The sequence below is a fragment of the Oncorhynchus mykiss genome, chromosome 25 (genome assembly GCF_013265735.2).
Source record: "Oncorhynchus mykiss isolate Arlee chromosome 25, USDA_OmykA_1.1, whole genome shotgun sequence".
Classification (NCBI taxonomy): Eukaryota; Metazoa; Chordata; class Actinopteri; order Salmoniformes; family Salmonidae; genus Oncorhynchus; species Oncorhynchus mykiss.
This window is the reverse complement of record NC_048589.1, coordinates 30,832,676-30,857,049: the sequence shown is the minus strand read 5'-3', so window position 1 is coordinate 30,857,049 and position 24,374 is coordinate 30,832,676. Positions and strand designations below refer to the sequence as shown.

Genomic DNA, 24,374 nt, shown 5'->3' with positions numbered 1-24,374 from the left:
TATTGTCACAGTTTGTACTACATTTGTATCATAAAAAGGGTTAGGTTGAGGGTTAAACATTTGGTTAGAGTTAGGGTTGAACTGGGTTGTGGTCATGAAGCTAGGGTTAGAGTTAGGGTCTGGTTTCGGTTAGGGTTAGGGACATGAAGCTAACCCTAGCTTACCCTAGCTTCATGTCCACACCCCAGTTCAACCCTTAGTCTAGCCATAAACCCAACCCTAAGCCTAACCCTAAACCAAACCCTGACCCTAACCCTAACTTCATGTCCATACCCCGGTTCAACCTAGTTCAACCTAGAGGCTAGTTAAGCATCATATCACCTCCACCTTACCTGACACCCTAGACCCACTTCAATTCGCATACTGCCATTGCACTGCACGCTGCCCCATCCCACCTGGACAAGAGGAATACCTATGTAAGAATGCTGTTCATTGACTATAGCTCAGCCTTCAACACCATACTACCCTCCAAGCTCATCATTAAGGTCGGGGCCCTGGGTCTGAGCCCCTCACTGTGCAACTGGCTCCTGGACCTCCTGACTGGCCACACCCAGCTGGTAAAGGTAGGAAACAACACCTCCACTATCCTGATCCTCAACACAGGGGCCCCACAAGGGTTCGTGCTCAGCCCCCTCCTGTACTCCCTGTTCACTCATGACTGTATGGCCACTAATGCCTCCAACTCAATCATGAAGTTGGCAGACGACACAACAGTAGCAGGCCTGATTACCAACAATGACAAGACGGCCTACAGGGAGGAGGTGAGAGCCCTGGTGGAGTGGTGCCAGGAAAATAACCTCTCCCTCTACATCAACAAAATGAAGGAGTTGATCGTGGACTTAAGGAGACAACAGAGAGAGCACGCCCCTATTCACATGGACGGACCGCAGGGTCCTCGGCGTACACATCAATGACAATCTGAAATAGTCCACCCACACAGACAGTGTGGTGAAGAAGGCGCAACAGCGCCTCTTCAACCTCAGCCTCAGGAGGCTGAAGAAATTTGACTTGTCACCTATAACTTAACAAACTTTTACAGATGTACAATTGCCGCCTGGTACGGCAACTGCACCTCCCACAACCGCAGGGCTCTCCAGAGGGTGGTGCGATCTGCCCAAAGCAACACCGGGGGCACACTGCCTACCCTTCAGCACAACTACACCACCCGATGTCACAAACAGGATCATCAAGGACATCAACCACCCGAGCCACGGCCTGTTCAACCCGCTTTCATCCAGAAGGCGAGGTCATTACAGGTGCATCAAATTATCTGCATTACACCTGCATTACAGGTGGCACTGCAAATAGTCTGGGTAGCCATTTGACTAGATGTTCAGGAGTCTTATGGCTAGGAGGTAGAAGCTGTTTAGAAGCCTCTTGCTCGTGGCCGAGCAGTTGCTTTACCAGGCAGTGATTCAACCAGGATGCTCTCAATGGTGCAGCTGTAGAACCTTTTGAGGATCTGAGGACCAATGTCAAATATTTTCAGTCTCCTCAGGGGGAATAGGTTTTGTCATGCTCTCTTCATGACTGTCTTGGTGTGCTTGGTCCATGTTAGTTTGTTGGTGATGTGGACCCCAAGGAACTTGATGTTCTCAACCTGCTCCACTGCAGCCCCATCGATGAGAATGGGGGCGTGCTCGGTCCTCTTTTTCCTGTAGTCCACAATCATCTCCTTTGTCTTGATCACGTTGAGAGAAAGGTTGTTGTCCTGGCAAGCACACTGCCATGTCTCTGATCTCCTTATAGGCTGTCTCGTCGTTTTTGTCGTTGTCGGTGATCAGGCCTTCCACTGTTGTGTCATCGGCAAACTTAATGATGGTGTTGTAGTCATACCTGGCCATGCAGTCATGAGTGAACAGGGAGTACAGGAGGGGAGTGAGCACGCACCCCTGAGGGGCCACTGTGTTGAGGATCAGCGTGGCGGATGTGTTTTTACCTACCCTTACCACCTGGGGGCGGCACATCAGGAAGTCCAGGATCCAGTTTGCGAGGGAGGTGTTTAGTCCCAGGGTCCTTAGCTTAGTGATGAGCTTTGAGGGCACTAGTCATATAGTCATTTAGGCAGGTTACCTTTGTGTTCTTGGGCACAGGGACTATGGTGGTCTGCCTCTTTAAATCTGCATATTCCTCCAAAGCTCAGTTGTCCTGAGTCTGCCAGGACCTAGGATCAAGAGAGACACTTAAGTGTTTTAGTACTATATCTCTTGACACATTGATGAAAATAATCATGGCCTCTAACCTTAAACAACTATCGGCCTATATCGAATCTTCCATTCCTCTCAACATTTTTACAAAAGGCTGTTGCGCAGCAACTCACTGCCTTCCTGAAGACAAACAATGTATACGAAATGCTTCGGTCTGGTTTTAGACCCCATCATAGCACTGAGACTGCACTTGTGAAGGTGGTAAATTACCTTTTAATGGCGTCAGACCGAGGCTCTGCATCTGTCCTCGTGCTCCTAGACCTTAGTGCTGCTTTTAAAACCATCGATCACCACATTCTTTTGGTGAGATTGGAAACCCAAATTGGTCTACATGGACAAGTTCTGGCCTGGTTTAGATCTTATCTGTCGGAAAGATATCAGTTTGTCTCTGTGAATGGTTTGTCCTCTGACAAATCAACTGTACATTTCGGTGTTCCTCAAGGTTCTGTTTTAGGACCACTATTGTTTTCACTATATATTTTACCTCTTGGGGATGTCATTCGAAAACATAATGTTAACTTTCACTGCTATGCGGATGACACACAGCTGTACATTTCAATGAAACATGGTGAAGCCCCAAAATTGCCCTCGCTAGAAGCCTGTGTTTCAGACATAAGGAAGTGGATGGCTGCAAACTTTCTACTTTTAAACTCGGACAAAACAGAGATGCTTGTTTGAGGTCCCAAGAAACAAAGAGATATTCTGTTGAATCTGACAATTAATCTTAATGGTTCAAATAAAACTGTGAAGGACCTCAGCGTTACTCTGGACCCTAATTTCTCTTTTGACTAACATATGAAGACTGTTTCAAGGACAGCTTTTTTCCATCTGCGTAACATTGCAAAAATCAGAAACTGTCTGTCCAAAAATGAGGCAGAAAAATGTGTCCATGCTTTTGTTACTTCTAGGTTAGAATACTGCAATGCTTTACTTTCCGGCTACCCGGATAAAGCACTAAATATACTTCAGTTAGTGCTAAATACGGCTGCTAGACTGGCTTCCACACTGGCTTCCTGTTAAGGCAAGGGCTCATTTCAAGGTTTTACTGCTAACCTACAAAGCATTACATGGGCTTGCTCCTACCTATCTTTCTGATTTGGTAATACCGTACATACCTACACATACGCTACGTTCACAAGACGCAGGCCTCCTAATTGTCCCTAGAATGTCAATGCAAACAGCTGGTGGCAGGGCTTTCTCCTATAGGGCTTTCTCCTATAGAGCTCCATTTTCATGGAATAGTCTACCCAATGTGAGAGACGCAGACTCGGTCTCAATCTTTAAGTCTTTACTGAAGACTCTTCTCTTCAGTGGGTCATATGATTGAGTCTAGTCTGGCCCAGGAGTGTGAAGGTGAACGGAAAGGCTCTGGAGCAACAAACCACCCTTGCTGCCTCTGCCTGGCCGGTTCCCCTCTCTCCACTGGGATTCTCTGCCTCTAACCCTATTACAGGGGCTGAGTCACTGGCTTACTGGTGCTCTTTCATGCCGTCCCTAGGAGGGGTGCGTCACTTGAGTGGGCTGAGTCACTGACGTGATCTTCCTGTCTGGGTTGGCGCCCCCCCTTGGGTTGTGCCGTAGCTGAGATCTTTGTGGGCTATACTCGGCCTTGTCTCAGGATGGTAAGTTGGTGGTTGAAGATATCCCTCTAGTGGTGTGGGGGCTGTGCTTTGGCAAAGTGGGTGGGGTTATATCCTTCCTGTTTGGCCCTGTCCGGGGGTATCATCGGATGGGGCCACAGTGTCTCCTGATCCCTCCTGTCTCAGCCTTCAGTATTTATGCTGCAGTAGTTTATGTATAGGGTCAGTTTGTTATATCTGGAGTACTTCTCCTGTCTTATCCGGTGTCCTGTGTGAATTTAAGTATGCTCTCTCTAATTCTCTCTTTCTCTCTTTCTTTCTACTCTCGGAGGACCTGAGCCCTAGGACCATGCCTCAGGACTACCTGGCATGATGATTCCTTGCTGTCCCCAGTCCACCTGGCCTTGCTGCTGCTCCAGTTTCAACTGTTCTGCCTGCGGCTTTTCATAGCCGATCATTAAGAGTATCTCTACCGCTCCTGCTGTCTCTAGAGAGTTGAAAACAGCAGGTCTGGGACAGGTAGCACGTCCTGTTTACCGCACGTGCTACCTGTCCCAGACCTGCTGTTTTCAACTCTCTGGAGACAGCAGGAGTGGTTGAGATACTCTTAGTGATCGGCTATGAAAAGCCAACTGACATTTACTCCTGAGGTGCTGACTTGCTGCACCCTCGACAACTACTGTGATTATTATTATTTGACCATGCTGGTCATTTATGAACATTTGAACATCTTGGCCATGTTCTGTTATAATCTCCACCCGGCACAGCCAGAAGAGGACTGGCCACACCTCATAGCCTGGTTCCTCTCTAGGTTTCTTCCTAGGTTTTGGCCTTTCTCTGGAGTTTTTCCTAGCCACCGTGCTTCTACACCTGCATTGCTTGCTGTTTGGGGTTTTAGGCTGAGTTTCCGAACAGCACTTTGAGATATCAGCTGATGTACGAAGGGCTATATAAATAAATTTGATTTGATTTGATTTGATTTAAAACATGTTGGTATTACAGACTCGGGCAGGGAGAGGTTGAAAATGTCAGTGAAGACACTTGCCAGTTGGTCAGAGCATGCTCGCAGTACACGTCCTGGTAATCCATCTGGCCCTGCGGCCTTGTGAATGTTGACCTGTCTAAAGGTCTTACATCGGCTGCCGAGAGCGTGCTCACACAGTCTTCCGGAACATTTGGTGCTCTTATGCATGTTTCAACCCTGCACCTTAGAGGCTGTACTCATTTCATATGTATATACCGTATTCTACTGTATTTTAATCAATGCCACTCCGATATTGCTCATCCTAATATTTATATATTTCTTAATTCCATTATTTTATTTTTAGATTTGTGTGTATTGTTGTGAATTGTTAGATATTACTGCACGGTTGGAGCTAGGAACACAAGCATTTTGATTCACCTGCAATAACATCTGCTAAATATGTTTATGTGACCAATACAATTTGATTTGATCCCTAGCCATATTCCATATGAAATAGAGGACTATCTTGTGCATATTTTGACGAGGAAATACAAGACAAAATTAGTTTGTGGCTATAGACCACATATACCACAAACGTATTGTTATAATAAACTAATTAGAAGATTAAAAACATATACTTTTTCATACCCGTGGTATTACGGTCTGATGTACCACAGCTTTCAGCCAATCAGCATTCAGGGCTCGAACCACCCAGTTTATAATTGATAATTTACTGTGTCTGTTATGCACTTATGTATTTGCCCACTAGATGTCCCACTTGCACCTTGTGTAGCTTCTTTTCCCATAAAAGGTGGTTACACCGCTTTGGGGAGATGTCATGCAGTAAGAAGGGGAGGGAATTCATGAAACCCTTTTCAACCAATCCCTGTAACTAGGTGCACTGAAAGAATACAATACAAATAAACTCAACAGTAGGCTTGTATTAATTCAAACATTCTCCCTGAATCTACTGTAATAGCCTGTATGAATTATCCATGTATTACCAATATTGATTGAATAGTGTCTAGTGATGGTCCTCTTATACCTGTACATTTCTAAAGATTTGCTAATCTTACTAATCTTAAACAAAAATGAGATAACTGAGTGGTCTAAAAATGATTCTAAAATAAATCTAGGGTAACTACCATGTAAATAAATTAGGGACAAAACTGTATTTCTACCTTTATTTAACAACAAATTCTTATTTTCAATGACGGCCTAGGAACAGTGGGTTAACTGCCTGTTCAAGGGCAGAACGACAGATTTGTACCTTGTCAGCTCAGGGGTTTGAACTCTAAAGTGCCACCAAAGTTTTAAAATCAAATTCATTTTAAATTCGGGAAGCATACAACAGTGTTTTAGCATTTCTATTCCTTTCATAAATCAAATTAAAATGATTTGATGCATGTTTTCACCTTATAGTTAGGGTTTATGTTTTATGTGTATGTACAATTTTCCTTGATGATTGTGAATAATGCAAGAAGAGCTTCATAACTTTGACCGAAATATAAAAATGTAACCACGGACAAAGCAATTAAATTGCAATGAAACTAATGAAAACTAACTTCATTTTAAGCTCTCCTGTTTGTGTAGTGATTTTTCTCTGCTGATTAAAACGGTGGATATATCAGTCTAATCAGATGTACACTAGAAAGCTCACCCATTATTCTAGTGTACAAACAGATTACTGTGAAATTCTAAATCTGAATCAGAAGGTTGGTCTGGTTGGATGAGTTCTGAGATGGACAGCTTGAGGGCATTAGAGAAGCTTCAGATTCATAGTTTCTCTCTGCCCTGTGATCTTTCATAACCCTCATTTCAAATAGTGTAAAATATTTAAACTAGTCTGGATAGCCTTAACGCGCTTCTGCTATGATATGACCTCTCCTCACTGCTGTCTGAAATCATGGCAGGAAGATTGACAGATGGTCAACAGTTGGAGTTGGACACAAAGACAAACATCTTAGAGAGTAGCTTGACATAGTCAGTGTTGTCTATATAGTTATGCAACATGGTGCTAATCAAGTTATCTGTCTGTCCATTGATTGATTCAACAAATATATTTACAGTGATCCGATATTGATTTTATTTTTTATTTCACCTTTATTTAACCAGGTAGGCCAGTTGAGAACAAGTTGTCATTTACAACTGCGACCTGGCCGAGATAAAGCAAAGCAGTGTGACAAAAACAACAACACAGTTACACATGGGATAAACAAACGTAGTAAATACCACAATAGAAAAAGCTGTATACAGTGTGTGCAAATGAAGTAAGGAGGTAAGACAATAAATAGGCCAATAGTGGCGAAGTGATTACAATTTAGCAATTTACACTGGAGTGATATATGTGCAGATGAGGATGTGCAAGTAGAAATACTGGTGTGCAAAAGAGCAGAAAAACAAAAACAAATATGGGGATGAGGTAGGTAGTTGGTTGGATGGGCTATTTACAGAAGGGCTGTGTACAGCTGCAGCGATTGGTAGGCTGCTCTGACAGCTGACGCTTAAAGTTTGTGAGGAAGATATAAGTCTCCAACTTCATTGATTTTGCAATTCGTTCCAGTCATTGGCAGCAGAGAACTGGAAGGAAAGGCGGCCAAAGGAGGTGTTGGCTTTGGGGGTGACCAGTGAAATATACCTGCTGGAGCGCGTGCTACGGGTGGGTGTTGCTATGGTGACCAGTGAGCTGAGATAAGGCGGAGCTTTACCTAGCATAGACTTATCAATGACCTGGAGCCAGTGGGTTTGGCGACTAATATGTAGTGAGGACCAGCCAACGAGAGCATACAGGTCGCAGCGGTGGGTAGTATATGGGGCTCTGGTGACAAAATGGATGGCGCTGTGATAGACTGATACCAATTTGTTGAGTAGTGTTGGAGGCTATTTTGTAAATGGTATTGCCAAAGTCAAGGATCGGTAGGATAGTCAGTTTTACGAGGGTATGTTTGGCAGCATGAGTGAAGGAGGCTTTGTTGAGAAAAAGGAATACGATTTTAAATTTAACTTTGGATTGGAGATGCTTAATGTGAGTCTGGAAGGAGAGTTTACAGTCTAGCCAGACACCTAGTTATTTATAGTTGTCAGAACCGTCCAGAGTAGTGATGCTAGTTGGGCGAGCATGCATTTTGTTTTACTAGCATTCAAGAGCAGTTGGAGGCCACGGAAGGAGTGTTGTATGGCGTTGAAGCTCGTTTGGAGGTTTGTTAACACAGTGTCCAAAGAAGGGCCAGATGTGTACAGAATGGTGTCGTCTGCATAGAGGTGGATCAAAGAATCACCCGTAGCAAGAGCGACATCATTGATATATACAGAGAAAAGTCGGCCGGAAAATTGAACCCTGTGGCACCCCCATAGAGACTGCCAGAGGTCTGGACAACAGGAGTAGTTAGTGAATCAGGCGAGGCAGTCATTAGAGAAACCAAGGCTGTTGAGTCTGCCGATAAGAATACAGGGATTGACAGAGTCGAAAGCATTGGCCAGGTCGACAGTTGCACAGTACTGTCTTTTATCGATGGTGGTTATGATATCGTTTAGGCCTTGAGCATGGCTAAGGTGCACCCGTGACCAGATTGCATAGCGGAGAAGGTACGGTGGGATTCGAAATGGTCAGTGATCTGTTTGTTCACTTGGCTTTCGAAGACTTTAGAAAGGCAGAGCAGGATGGATATAGCTCTCTGATCATGCATATCAAAACGGGTTCAATATTAAACAGCGTTTAAGTCAGGGGTCTCACATTCGAATTGAGCCAGCTCCAGCCTTTTGGCGGCCCTAAGCAAGATTTGGTTGGGGGCCCCCACCAAGCGGGCAAAATGTTTTTGTGGCCCCCCCTTGACAACCGCGAGAAGATTTAATTTGACATTTCCTGCAATTCTACACATTTTGCCAATAGGCGTAGAGAAAATGTTGCGGATTTAAAGCAAGTTTTCTGTAGTTCTACACATTTTGAGAGAACATTTAGCAATTTTATAACACATTTGTCACGTTCTGACCATAGTTCTTGTGTGTTTTCCTTGTTTTAGTGTTGGTCAGGACATGAGCTGGGTGGGCATTCTATGTTGTGTGTCTGGTTTGTCTATTTCTATGTTTGGCCTGATATGGTTCTCAATCAGAGGCAGATGTTAGTCATTGTCTCCGATTGAGAACCATATTTAGGTAGCCTGTTTTGAGATTTGTGGGTGGTTATTTCCGTGTCTGTGTTTGTTTCACCACACAGGACTGTTTTCGGTTTTCACATTTATTGTTTTGTATATTTGTAGTGTTTTCTCGGTATTTGTCTTTATGTTTAACCCTAACCACGCTGCGTTTTGGTCCGCCTCTCCTTCCCAGGAAGAAAGCTGTTACATTTCATGCAATTCTACTCATTTTGCCATGGGGCAGAGATACATTTTTGCAGTTCTACACATTTTGTCATGAAGAAGAGAGATATTTTGAAAATTTTATAACAAATTGTATGTAATTCGACAAATGTTTTAATTGGCCCAGTAATAACTTTTTGTTGTTTTAAAGCAAGTTTTCTGCAGTTCTGCCAATTTTGTGATGGACGGAGATTTTTTTGTGTACAATTTCATGCAATTCTACTCATTTTGCAATGGGGCAGAGAGAAATGTTTGCAGTTTTAAAGCACATTTCCTGCAATTCTACCCACTCTGCCAAGGGGTGCAGAGACATTTTTGCAATTTTGTAACAAATTCCATGCAATTCTACTAATTCTGCCATGGGGCGGAGAGAAATGTTTGCAGTTTTAAAGCATGTTTTCTGCAGTTCTACACATTTTGGCATGGGGTGGAGATTATTATTTTTTTTAGTTTTAAAGCTAATTTCCTGCAATTCTACACATTTTGCCGTGACTTATGCCATGTTAATGATATCTGAGTTAGACCCCAGCCAATTACTTTTTCAAATTAACTGCCAATATGTCAACATTCCATTCAAGCAATGCAGTCAATCCACAGCCGTACACTGGTTGAAACCAGTTGATGACATGACTTAGACAAGTTGTAAATGTACTGATATTGTATCATATAATAGCACACACAGCTTTCTAAGGAAACAAAATCTGAGACATTTATAGTCTGTTTACATATATTTTAGAGGCAATTGTATATTTTTTTTACGTATAAAACACATATAAACTGTATTTATAATTATGTGACATGTTTACATTGACTATAATTCCATTACACAATTTCTGATACATCACATGCCTTACTCTCATTTTCCTGCATAAGTAAATGCAGGAAATGTATCACCTATGCCTCTACTGCAATATATTCCAATTAGACTGGTTTTGGATTTCTCTCTGACCAAGATGGCTGCCATTTTTGCCCCATTATGGAACTCATGGTTTATGACATAGCCCCTCTAGTAATGTAATAGGATCTCTACGGTTGAGATCCAAACTGAGTCCCCCGCAAAAAGTATGTTGCTTATGCCTGGAGCCGGCCCTGCATTCAAATGATCATGGAACCAACGTCAGACTTGCTGTTCTCATAGGGGGCCATTTCATTTACCAGGTGTAACACCTAAAAAATAGTTATTACCAGGTTCCGAAACATGAAAGTTACCAGATTTTCTAAACAACAGTTGAGTTAAAAGAAAAAAGAAGAAAATCACTCAAAATGATCATATCATTTACTGCATTTATTACAGATGTAGTTAGTCATTTATCACATTATGATAAATTATATTAACAGATTATGCTCATTAAAAAAACACCAATAGAGAGACATTTGATGGCTTGGGCATCCTTTTTCTAGACAGGCCTTGTCTGCAATATCTGGGGAAAGTGTTCACATTTTTTTTTTACACATTTTCTTCTGCTTGGTGCCTTAGTCTAATGGTTGACTCATTACTCAAATCAAACGTATCTGCAGATAACTATGTCATTTCTTAAGACCTCATTGTTTTCGATGCATTTACACTAGACGTCTCTCTATGCATGATACTGGGCAAACAAAATGAGAGACAAAACATTGTAGAGGGCATAGTTTGAAAGACAGTTTCCGCTTTAAACTGGTATTATACCACAATGATATTGACAAGATCGTAAGATTGTCCGTCCAAGATGATGCGTGTGTGAGTGTTGTTCCATGTGATGATAGTCGGTTAATTTATCCTGTTAAAGTATTTCACACATGATCACAGTAATGTTATTTTATCCATGGGTGAGCTAACATAATACTGTGTGTGCTTTTATCTAAGTGACAATGTGAGTTAAATCACTGTACTCTAACAACCAGTACTAGCTGCCCTCTGATTAATGATGTGACCAATCAGACTACATTAAATAATGACCAAAGTATTCTGATTGGAGGGGAATGAACCCAGACTGTGGTCTGACATAGCTACCATTATGGCAGGATTGTTAAGTGTGAACATACAGTACCTGAATGGATGTCCCAGCAATGTACACAGATTCCAACTAGGAAAAGCATTAGACCAGTATCACTTTTTTCAAGCAAGATCAGAAAAGAAAGGCAGAAAGAAAGAAAAACTGAGGCAGCTTACTGAGGTGTGGAGCCTTCATTGACATGGCTGAACATTAAATAAAGTATGCCAGATATTAACAAATCTTTGAGAAGTTTATTATGAATATGGCACCTGTTAGATGGTAAAAAAAAGTGTTACAGACAGAAAACAACCATGGATGATGATGACAGGTTTATTTGAACAAATGGAAACCTACAAAAGTATAAAATAACCCTGTTGTAAAATGAAGTATGTACATTTCTGAAATTGCAGCATTATTAAAAAATGGAAATAAAAATGTTTAAAAAAAAAATATATACAAAATAAGCCAGGCACTCAAAGTTAGCTTCAGTTAGTTGTTGTTTTTCTTCAAAAATAAAAAATAAAACTAATTAAATAATAAATGTACCATAGTTCTCTTTTTAATATTTTAATTTGTTTGTATTTAGAATTTATAACACTGTTAACATTGATACTAAGAGAATCCCCTTCTCCTGTAGTATTCATCTACTTGGTTTCTCTTAAAATAATCTGTATAATTGTACAAGAAATTGTTAAAAACACAGACACAGTCTTCACAGGTAATGAAGTCATTTTTCATATTTAAACTTTAAACACTATGTATCCGACAGTAGCTGAGATTAGTTTAAGTTGAAATCACCAGCAATTCATTTAGACACAACACAGAGACATTAAAACAGCTCATCCTGCTGTTCTGTTGTAACATATGGGTGTATTTCCTGGTCCGTCCACAGTGTCTGTTTTAAGTGAGCTGTGCCCCCGACCCGACAGTCTCATCCCGCTTCGCTTCATCTTAGAAAACACTAACATCTAGGATAGAATCAATCTCAAGTGGTGACACCAAGGTCCCCTGCAACCATTCCAGCATTCCAATCAACCAACCCCAAACGTTCATTGTTTATTATTTTTCTTACATTTATTTCATGACCTGGATTTGATTAACAACACATCTACACAGAAACTACAGACACTGTTTCCTGATGTAGGGGAGTAGCCTGATTCAGTTCAAAAGACAAAGGCTCCCCCTCCCTTTGTTGGACAGACTAAAAAACACTGAACGTTGAGACAAAGCTGCTGGACCGAATGAAATCAAGTAAACTAACAATCAACTTAGTAAACATGCATTTCCAAAACATCTATAAAAATAGATTTATAGTGCGAAATATTTTTTATTTTCATTTCTTTAGAAATCTTTAAAATTGTTTATTGTCCTGAAATACTACCATCATCTTTTTGTCCTGTGAGTTGCATGGTCCTTGAAGTCAACAGGTTTGGTGGAAACCAATGAAATACACCCAATGCATACAAGAAGCACAAGGGACTCTGGGAATGTTTCACAACTGAGGCTTTTATGGTTCCAGTCTAGAAGATACATCTAAATGCTACTTTAGCTTTTTGTCGTAATTTTTCATAGGGTAGGTAAATGCAAGCTGGAAACTGTAAACCCAGAATTCCTCAATGGCAAAAAATGGCTCCTTAAACCTTTGAGCTAGTTAAGAGTCTTTTATCTCTGAGAGAAAGAGAGGTCTGTAGACTACACAACAGCAAAGCAACAGCAGAAACAGAAAGAAATACAGACAGAAGGAAGCAGCAAAAGGTGACGCTACATTGGAAGGCCACCACACGAAATCCACTAACCTCCACGGGTCCACTAAGACTGCAGAGGAGAAGGAGAGGGTTACACACGTTCCCTGTCCAACCCCAGACTACAGATAAAGCACAGAGAAGACAAAGGACAAAACAGTTACATCAGCTCAGTAACACTGCATATAGTAACACACACTGAAATCGCTATGGAGACTGACAGCCAGTGACACTTACACATTGTACACGTTTACGGTTATCACGCTTAGTAATAGATTACTTGATGGACGGCTGTCAAAAGATGAAGTGACAGTTTTTCCATTTTATTACATTTTTTTAAACAGCAATCACAGTGTTCTTAACACCAAACTGTGAGATAACTTTTTTGGCAACAGAGAAAAATTAGGGAATGTGATTTTTCCAAAAACATATTCCATTTTGATTGAAACACATGTCTTTATTACAATCTCCTTGATATGTGATTTCAGGAATCGGACAATGGCTGATGGAAGAACGGATTTGGGAGACTGACGTTGATAGTAGTGAGGTTTAGGATGTAAAAGAAAGAGGAAGGGTAGAGTAGAAAAAACAACTGACAGAAGCCAGTCAAAGTTAAACATTCATTTTTCAAGTTAATGATGCAAATTAGCCTCTGTTACACTGAGACTAGAAAGTGATCTAGTTTTCAAAAAATACAAACAAAATCAACCTGCTCCATAACCTGCTTCAGGCCCAATCTGATTGAGCCCTTGAACTTGACTGAGGGGAGTAGTAATGAACACGAAACTATGTTGATTAGAGGTTTGACTCCCCAGCTGTCACTCAATCACTCATCTCTGTGAGAGAGCTGTGGAACAGAAGAACCTACATCAGCCTGAAGGAGGGTAGTAACTTGATGGAACAGTAGCACCATGGATCTGCAGATGATGAGTGCATTCCAAATGGCATCCTATTCCCTAAATAGTGCACTACTTTTGACCAGAGCCCTATGGGCCCTGGTCAAAAGTAATGCAATAAATAGGGAACAGGGTGCCATTTGAGACATAACCAAGGAAATGGAACCGGGGGAATACTTGTTTCTCACACCGACCTGTACTTGTTCCAAAGTCCTGGGATTTATAACATTCTATTCACAGGATAATACCCTGCTAAAATTGCTTTTTAATGCTTGATTTGAAAGTTAAATCTGTTCTATAAAAAATAAACAAAATGAATGATAAAATAAACTACTATACCCTTATTATGATCCAACCTTAAAACGTATTTCTTAAGGTTATTTCTATGACAATGTCAAACAGAGTAACATCCCTTTGTCATAGTCAACCTTGATCACATCAAGATATGAAGCAAAACCATCCAAGGGTTTCTTTCCATAGAAATATATCTTCCACCATCACTCTTTAAATACACTAGACATCTTCATAAAGATGCAACATAATCAACTCAAATAAAAAGTAGTTTACCCCAGACTCCAGTAGGAGACCAACGGTAATATGAATTCTCTGTAGGCAAAAATGAATTCTTTACAATTAACAATAGTCAGTTTAGTTTGATCAGAGAAAATATAATTGATAGTACTGTAAGAGGAGTAGGAAGAGGACGAGAGATTGATAGAATGGGAGTCAATAGAGAGAGAGAAAAGGATAGAAAGACAAGGAGCCATTAATTTCTAGTACTCAAGCTCAATTGCTCAAATTCAAAATGCTAGAATATATTTATTTTCCACTTGAAACACAGTCTTATACCTCAAAGAGTCTTTGACAGTTGAACACAGTAATATGGTCTTGGCGTTTTGCTCTAATCTTCTTTGCGCTCCAGAGTTTGTGTGGTGTGTATCCCGTTACTGTAGACAGGGAATGGAAGAGTAGAGAACAGTCCCTCTGCCGTGGTGAATACATTGGCTGCTGGCATCTGGGTGAGACTGGCGCCGGACATGGTACCCCCAAAAGGGCCAGCCATGTTGAGCCGGTGGACATGATGATACAGCATCTCCATGGGTGTCTTGGGGTCGATGCCAAAGCTGGGGCTACCGTTGACATCCACAAAGTTCATAGCGTGGGCCACATTGTTGGGCAGCAGGTTGGCGCCTGCCTGCATGGCCAGAGTGACGTCGGCGGGGGCGTAGCGGATGGTGCCAGTGGTGTAGACCCGTGAGGCAGCAGTGCTGGTCGTGGCGAGGGTGCCGGTGACACGTTGGACCAGCGGAAGCGCCACGTTCCCGGCCTGCAGCCTCTGCAGGGACTCCAAGTCGCCGGTGTACAGCAGGGAGGAGCCGGACGTGGTGGGGGTGCTCTGACATTGCTGGTTGTCGCGCGGCGAGGCCGAGAGGGGCGGGGACAGGGGGTCGGAGGATGACCCAGAGCCAGAGGGAGGGGCCAGGCTGGCGGCGCTGGAGGCTGAGGAGGGGGCGCTGCTATAACCGCTGAAAGAGGGGGGTACGCCCTTCCTGGTACCTGCGCCCCCACTGCCCCCCTCTGTTCCTGGGGGAGTGAGCACTGAGTCTGGGATGGAGGCCTGCAGACTACCAGGCTGTGGGGAGGGGAAGGTATCGTGGGCTGGGACGGGCTTCGTCATGCTGTAGGGAGACTCGTTCCTGGAGATCTCTCTGTTGGGTGGGTAGTTCCAGATGATGCTGTCATTGTCGAAGTTGATAGGCTCGGACATTTCCGTTTTGATCTTGAGCACAGAGGCACTGGCAGGGGAGGGGGGCGGCAGGAGGGGGACAGCCCCAACAAAGGTGTTAGAGCTGGGGGTGGCAGAGGAGAGGCACATACGTTTAGGACGACTACCGTCCCATTTCTGCTTTTTCCTCCTCTTCTTACGCTTCTGCTGCTTACTGGCAGCGGGGGTGGCGAGAGTCTCGGTGGCGCTGTCACAGTCTTTAAAGCTGTCGTCATCTTCCTCATCGTCATCATCATCTTCCTCTTCTTCAGAGGAAGGCGAGTCGTGCAGCTCCACCCCTCCGTTTCCATCTCCGTAGTGCTCCACCTTGATGTGCAGGTCCTCCAGCCGGCCCAGTCTGCCCTCCTTGGTCTCCACCTCACAGTCGCTGGGCTCCAGATCGTCCTCGCTCTCCTGGCTCTCTGGGTTGGAGGAGCTGTCTCCCTCCTCCTGACGCCTCATCTCCTGCTCTGAGGACGACTGGCCCTGCTGCTGCTTTTTACTGTCTGTTTCCGGGTCCTCTGTGTTCTCAGTCTGGTTCCCCTTCCTGTCCCACTTGGAGTTCTCGTTGTCGTCTGAGAGAAATGTTCCATTTAGTATACAGACTTCAACAGCACTCAAAAAAATCCATGTATACTGTATAAATATCTGTCCAAAATAACCACTACAAATGAAATAATCTTTCATGCCCTTCATTAACATTAAGATCTTATTAATGTTCAGTATTTTGCTATAGAGAAATATATGGACTATTCCCTTTACCACTCAATTAGAATATTTGACTTATTTACTCCACCACTGTGTTCTACTGCAGTTATAATAACGTCTGTCTGTCTGGTGCCTGGTGTGTTGGCTTGGCACCGATCACCCCCTGGATACTGGAGCAGTGGAGCTCTCCAACCATACTGTCAGAGTGAGGAGGACAACTCTACCCAGCAGCAGCTGGCCAGGGCCACAACCCTCACCATGCCCGCTGGCATAGGGGGCACTGAGGGAGGCCTGGTGCCAATGGCCAATATGCTGGCTCTTTCCTCAGACTGTCACCCAAAATCATCCTCTCCTCTCCCCTCCTGCCCCTTGGCGGTACTCCATTGAATATGTTTAATTAAAATTTTTCCTCAAACTAATGATGAGGGCTTTTCTCCTATTTCTCCATGGATGGCCACAGTATAATACAAGCTATTCTTTCTCTTAGGGAGTTTAGGCCAGGTTATACTGTAAAGAGCTTTGTGACAGCTGTTGATGTAAAAAGGGTTTTATCAATACCCTTATAATGATTTATTGATTGATTGATGGTACCGTACCAGAGTTGTCCTTGGACTCGGACTCAGAGTCGGATGTCTCTGAAGACTCTGAGGCTTTCTCTGGAAGGTTGGGTAGCTGGGCGATGTCCATGGGCGTGTCCTTGTACTCTGGATTACTGAAGGAACAGACAATAGAGACAACCAGAGGTCTTTATAATCTGGATTAATGCAGGAACAGGCAACACAGAGGTATTTATAATCTGGAATACGGCAGGAAAAGACAATAGAGACAACCAGAGGTCTTTATAATCTTGATTAATGCAGGAACAGACAATAGAGACAACCAGAGGTATTTATAATCTGGATTAATGCAGGAACAGACAACACATAGGTCTTTATAATCTGGATTAATGCAGGAACAGACAACACATAGGTCTTTATAATCTGGATTAATGCAGGAACAGACAACACATAGGTCTTTATAATCTGGATTAATGCAGGAACAGACAACACATAGGTCTTTATAATCTGGATTAATGCAGGAACAGACAACACATAGGTCTTTATAATCTGGATTACTGCAGGAACAGACAACACATAGGTCTTTATAATCTGGAAAACTGCAGGAAAAGACAATAGAGACAACCAGAGGTCTTTATAATCTGGATTACTGCAGGAACAGACAACACAGAGATATTTATAATCTGGAAAACTGCAGGGAAAGACAATAGAGACAACCAGAGGTCTTTATAATCTGGATTACTGCAGGAACAGACAACACAGAGGTATTTATAATCTGGAAAACTGCAGGAAAAGACAATAGAGACAACCAGAGGTCTTTATAATCTGGATTACTGCAGGAACAGACAATAGAGACAACCAGAGGTCTTTATAATCTGGATTACTGCAGGAACAGACAACCAGAGGTCTTTATAATCTGGATTACTGCAGGAACAGACAACCAGAGGTCTTTATAATCTGGAAAAATGCAGGAAAAGACAAAAGAGACAACCAGAGGAAGAGAAAGTCAGTGAGTGTGTTGAAATACACACTAATAATTAGATATTAAATGGATTATGGCATTTGGCAGATTATGCAATAGTCATGTAAACACTTAATTTAACTCAGCGGCAGGTAGCCTAGTGGTTAGAGCGTTGAACTCAAAACTGTCAAGGTTGCAAGATCAAATCCCCGAGCTGACAAGGTATAAATTCTGTCGTTCTGAGCCTGAACAAGGCAGTTAACCCACTGTTCCAAGGCTGTCATTGTAAATAAGAATTTGTTCGTAACTGACTTGCCTAGTTAAATAAAGGTAAAATCTTAATCGGTGCAAGGTCAAAATTGAATTAAGCATACGCCGATTAAAACACCTGCTTTTCAGAGCAATGTGTTGAATTATTAAGACATGTAAACACCTTAATTGTCATTCCAGCGGTGTATTTGATCTGTATATGTGCTAGCAACAGCCGAGTGAGCCTCCCTCTTTAGCGCGAGTGAAGTTCGGAACAACAATGTGTGCGTCTTACAAGTCGTTTTCACATATAAACTTTATATGTCTGAACTCAGAAACAAATACAAACATACAAACTTTATATGTCTGAACTCAGAAACAAATACAAACATACAAACTTTATATGTCTGAACTCAGAAACAAATACAAACATACAAACTTTATATGTCTGAACTCAGAAACAAATACAAACATACAAACTTTATATGTCTGAACTCAGAAACAAATACAAACATACAAACTTTATATGTCTGAACTCAGAAACAAATATGCTTCCTAAAAACAACATGTTCACTGTGGTAGAATGTTTATTTTGCTTGGCAATTTTCTGCATTTATCACTTTCTTTGCCAAAAGATAATCATTTAGAGCATTTCGCTGCCAGGGATTGCAGAGAACACAGCATTTGACATTGTCCTAGTGTTCTGATTGATCCAGCTGTCCCTAAAGCAAAGCTCCTAACTCTTTGGCTCTCACAGCTGCTCTATGGGCCCTCAGAGGTGAGAAGAAATTTGGAAGGATATTGAGAAGATATATCTATTACAGTTGAGGAGAGAAGGGTTCCGTCTTGTGCTGGCAATTACAATAACATCTCAATCACTTTAGGATGCAGAGATAATTCAATTCCATGGTGCCAATGGCAAAAACACATTTCATTAACAGTGCCTTAGAGTAAACTAATACTGTCAGATACCGTCAAAGTCAGAAGTTTACATACACCTTAGCCAAATACATTTAAACTCAGTTTTTCACCATTCCTGACATTTAATCCTAGTAACAATTCCATGTCGTAGGTCAGTTAGGATCACCACTTTATTTTAAGAATGTGAATTGTCAGAATAATAGTAGAGAGAATTATATATTTCAGCTATTATTTCTTTCATCACATTCCCTGTGGGTCAGAAGTTTACATACACTCAATTAGTATTTGGTAGCATTGCCTTTAAATTGCTTCACTTGGGTCAAACATTTCGGGTCGCCTTCCACAAGCTTCCCACAATAAGTTGGGTGAATTTTGTCCCATTCCTCCTGACAGAGCTGGTGTAACTGAGTCAGGTTTATAGGCCTCCTTGCTCACACACGCTTTTTCAGTTCTGCCCACAAATTTTCTACAGGATTGAGGTCAGGGCTTTGTGATGGCCACTCCAATACCTTGACTTTGTTGTCCTTAAGCCATTTTGCCACAACTTTGGAAGTATGCTTGGGGTCATTGTCCATTTGGAAGACCCATTTGCGACCAAGCTTTAACTTCCTGACTGATGTCTTGAGATGTTTCTTCAATATATCCACATAATTGTCCTTCTTCATGAAGCCATCTATTTTGGGAAGTGCACCAGTCCCCCCTGCAGCAAAGCACCCCCAAAACATGATGCTGCCACCCCTGTGCTTCACGGTTGGGATGGTGTTCTTCGGCTTGCAAGCCTCCCCCTTTTTCCTCCAAACATAACAATGGTCATTATGGCCAAGAGGTCTATTTTTGTTTCATCAGACCAGAGGACAGTTGCAAACTTTAGTCTGGCTTTGTTATGGCGGTTTTGGAGCAGTGGCTTCTTCCTTGCTGAGGGGCCTTTCAGGTTATGTCGATATAGGACTCGTTTTACTGTGGATATAGATACTTTTGTACCTGTTTCCTCCAGCATCTTCACAAGGTCCTTTGCTGTTGTTCTGGGATTGATTTGCACTTTTCGCACCAAAGTGCGTTCATCTCTCGGAGACAGAACGCGTCTCCTTCCTGAGTGGTATGACGACTGCGTGGTCCCATGGTGTACAGATGAATGTGGTACCTTCAGGCATTTGGAAATTGCTCCCAAGGATGAACAAGACTTGTGGAGGTCTACATTTTTTTTCTGAGGTCTTGGCTGATTTCTTTTGATTTTCCCATGATGTCAAGCACAGAGGCACTGAGTTTGAAGGTAGGCCTTGAAATACATCCCCAGGTACACCTCCAAATGACTCAAATTATGTCAATTAGCCTATCAGAATCTTCTAAAGCCATCATTTTCTGGAATTTTCCACGCTGTTTAAAGGCACAGTCAACTTAGTGTATGCAAACTTCTGACCCACTGGAATTGTGATATAGTGAATTATAAGTGAAATAATCTGTCTGTACACAATTGTTGGAAAAATTACTTGTGTCATGCACAAAGTAGACATGCTAACTGACTTGCCAAAACTATAGTTTGTTAACAAGACATTTGTGGAGTGGTTGAAAAACGAGTTTGTAAACTTCTGACTTTAACTGTATACAGTACCAGTTAAAAGTTTCAACACACCAACTCATTCAAGGATTTTTCTTTATTTGTTCTATTTTATACATTGTAGAATAATAGTGAAAACATCAAAACTATGAAATAACACATATGGAATCATGTAGTAACCACAAAAGTGTTAAACAAATAAAAATATATTTTAGATTTGAGATTCTTCAAAGTAGCCACCCTTTGCCTTGATTACAGCTTTGCACACTCGTGGCATTCTCACAACCAGCTTCATGAGGAATGATTTTACAACAGTCTTAAAGGACTTCCCACAAATGCTGAGGACTTGTTGGCTGCTTTTCCTTCACTCTGCGGTCCAACTCATCCCAAACCATCTCAATTGGGTTGAGGTCGGGTGATTGTGGAGGCCAGGTCATCTGATGCAGCACTCCATTACTCGGTCAAATAGCCCTTAAACCGCCTGGAGGTGTGTTTTAGGTCATTGTCCTGTTGAAAAACAAACAATAGCCCTACTAAGCGCAAGTGTGCCTCTAAATAAATCAACTCTAAATAAATCATTGATAGTGTCACCAGCAAAGAACACCCACACCATCACACCTCCTCCTCCATGCTTCACAGTGGAAAACCACACATGCGGAGATCATCTGTGCGCCTACTCTGCGTCTCACAAAGACACGGCGGTTAGAAGCAAAAATCTAAAATTTGGACTCATCAGACCAAAGGACAGATTTCCACCTGTCTATAATGTCCATTTCTTGTGTTTCATGGCCCAAGCAAGTCTCATCTTCTGGAGACTTCACAGAAGTCAGGTGCCCTTTAATAGTGGTTTCTTCGCAGCAATTCGACCATGATGGCAGTTTCACACAGTCTCCACTGAACAGTTGATGTTGAGATGTTGAGATGTGTCTGTTACTTGAACTCCGTGAAGCATTTATTTGGGCTGCAATTTCTGAGGCTGGTAACTCTACTGAACTTATCCTCTGCAGCAGAGGTAACTCTGGGTCTTCCTTTCCTGTGGTGGTCATCATGAGAGCCAGTTTCATCATAGCGCCTGGTGTTTTTTGAAATCATGTCTTAAACTGTAATTTCTCTTTGCTTATTTGAGCTGTTCTTGCCATAATATGAACTTGGTATTTTACCAAATAGGGCTATCGTCTGTAGACCACCCCTACACCCCTCACAACACAACTGATTGGCCCAAACACATTAAAAAGGAAAGAAATTCCACAAATTAACTTTTAACAAGGCACACCTGTTCATTGAAATATATTCCAGGTGACTACCTCATGAAGCTGGTTGAGAGAATGCCAAGAGTGTGCAAAGCTGTCATCAAGGTAAAGGGTGGCTACTAGATTTGTTTAACACCTTTTTGGTTACTACATGATTCCATTAGTTATTTCATAGTTTTGATGTCTTCACTATTATTCTGCAATGAAGTAGTAAAATAAAAACCCTGGAATGAGTAAGGGTGTCCAAACTCTTGACTGGTACTGTATGCCATTATCCTATTCTGACAAAGAAGTTGCTATAGAATAGGTACTACAACTATGCGTAAACCATTTGATGAAAATTGTATTGACAAGAAGAATGTACACCTTGTTAAAATACTGAAATGGTAAAAATAAAAATAGCATATTTAATGAAAATGAATGACCAATCTTGTGTTCGCTTGTGTTTGCTTCCTGGTGTAGCTGACTCTGTGTGTACTTTACCAAACGGCATCCCATTTCCTATACAGTATAGTGCATTACTTTTGACCAGAACCCTATGGGCCCTGGTCAAAATAAGTGTACTACACAGGGAAAAGGGTGCCATTTTGGAAGCAGACTGTTTTTGGGCACTGGCTGGCTGTCATGTGTTGGGTGGTTCACAGATGGGGCCCAGCCTTACCTGAGTACGTAGTTGACCCAGATTATGTTCTTTTCATTGCCATTCTTGGCATTGATGGCGATGGTGGCACTGGACTGGATCCAGATGTACCCACCGTTCTTCTGGATCCAGCGGTAGTACTTGGTCACACACTGGCCCTTGTTTATCACTGGGGTGGAGAGAGAAGAGAGTAGAGAGAAGGGGAGAGGAGGGAGGGGGGAGGACAGAGGAGAGAGGAAAGAGGAGGTGAGTGAGCAAAGAGAAGAGAGGAGAAGAGGACAATAGATACAGTAAGAGGGATACAGGGGAGGAAAGAAAGAAAGAAAGGAGAAAGACCATCAGGTGGCATCCAACAGCTGTGTGAGGGGCTGTGCTGCTCTCTGCTCTAGCTACCTTCATTAATCAAGTTCTCTGACTGGCTAAAACAGGAATGGGGATGCTGCACAGGGTACACTATTAAATACCTCAGAGGACAGTGTGTGTGCTGATCTGGAAACCAACGACGAGGGAACAATACATACATAATATGGAATGAATGAGAGTCAATCGGGACCAGTATACACCAGTTGTAACAATGGTAAAGATATAACTCTGTAGGTGTGTGATTTCAGGATAGAAACAGAACACACAAACAGAACACACAAACGTTGTACAGTGTATGACTAGTTTGTTAGTTAGATAGAGAGATTGAATTTGAATTTATGGGTCTTGATTTCCTGGTTAGGGATAGGCAAGGGGTGTAATTATAGGGTAGATGCTTAAAATCAGATTGTTTTCTGATTAAAAAAATAGAGCATCACTATGTCTGTCTGCTTTGAGGCTGGCTGCAATGAGCCTCTCCCACCACCTGGTGGCACTGTGAGTCTGTATCAGCTACTAACTACACCACACTACATTACATTACATCACACTACACTAAACTACACTCTGCTGGTTGTGTCCTTGTCTTGTCTGCCTTTGCATAAGTGAAGATGCTCTGGCAGTCGCAATACATCAGGCTAAATTAACCGCTCAATGATCTCAATCAATATGTATTTGCATTAATCATGGCGCTCTAAAACAGAAACAGTCAGAATCTGAGCAAGGTAGTAAATGCATATTGTTATTTTAATTGCAGCTACAAATAGCCTCTACCATAAAAATACTTCCACGAGGGGGGAGGATTTACAGTTGAAGTCGGAAGTTTACACACACTTAGGTTGGAGTCATTAAAACTAGTTTTTAAAGCACTCCACACATTTCTTGTTAACAAACTATAGTTTTGGCAAGTCGGTTAGGACATCTACTTTGTTTTTTCCCCAATAGTTATTACAGACAGATTCTTTCCCTTATAATTCACTGTATCGCAATTCCAGTGGGTCAGAAGTTTACATACACTAAGTTGACTGTGCTTTTAAACAGCTTGGAAAATTCCAGAAAATTATGTCATGGCTTTAGAAGCTTCTGATAGGTCGATTTACATAATTTGAGTCAATTGGAGGTGTGCCCACGGATGAATTTCAAGGACTAACTTCAAACTCAGTGCCTCTTTGCTTGACATCATGGGAAAATCAAAAGAAATCAGCCAGATTTCAGCCAGACCTCAGATTTTCTTTTGTAGACCTCCACGAGTCTGGTTCATCCTTGGGAGCAATTTCCAAACGCTTGAAGGTACCACATTCATCTGTACAAACAATAGTACACAAGTATGAACACCATGGGACCACGCAGCCGTCATACTACTCAGGAAGGAGTCACATTCTGTCTCCGAGAGATGAACGTACTTTGGTGCGAAAAGTGCAAATCAATCCCAGAACAACAGCATAAGACCTTGTGAAGATGCTGGAGGAAACAGGTACAAAAGTATCTATATCCACAGTAAAACGAGTCCTATATCGACATAACTTGAAAGGACGATCAGCAAGGAAGAAACCACTGCTCCAAAACTGTCATAAAAAATGCAGACAACGGTTTTCAACTGCACATGGGGACAAAGATCGTACTTTTTGGTCTGTCCTCTGGTCTGATGAAACAAAAATCTAACTGTTTGGCCATAATGACCATCGTTA

At 42.1% G+C, this 24,374-nt stretch overlaps 1 protein-coding gene across 3 annotated transcripts in view; it reads right to left on the bottom strand.

Moving 5' to 3' along the window:
• Positions 1-10,370: 10,370 nt before the first annotated feature.
• The window catches only part of LOC110505776 (neuronal PAS domain-containing protein 3-like), a 510,145-nt gene continuing 496,141 nt past the window's right edge, over positions 10,371-24,374 (bottom strand). For all 3 annotated transcript variants that reach the window (XM_036963003.1, XM_036963005.1, XM_036963004.1), the window contains 3 exons: positions 22,348-22,495; positions 16,790-16,905; positions 10,371-16,060 (listed from right to left, as the gene is read on the bottom strand). In XM_036963003.1, coding sequence (XP_036818898.1) covers positions 14,622-16,060; positions 16,790-16,905; positions 22,348-22,495 — 1,703 coding nt within the window. In that variant the 3' untranslated portion in view covers positions 10,371-14,621. The remainder of the gene's footprint in view (positions 16,061-16,789; positions 16,906-22,347; positions 22,496-24,374) is intronic.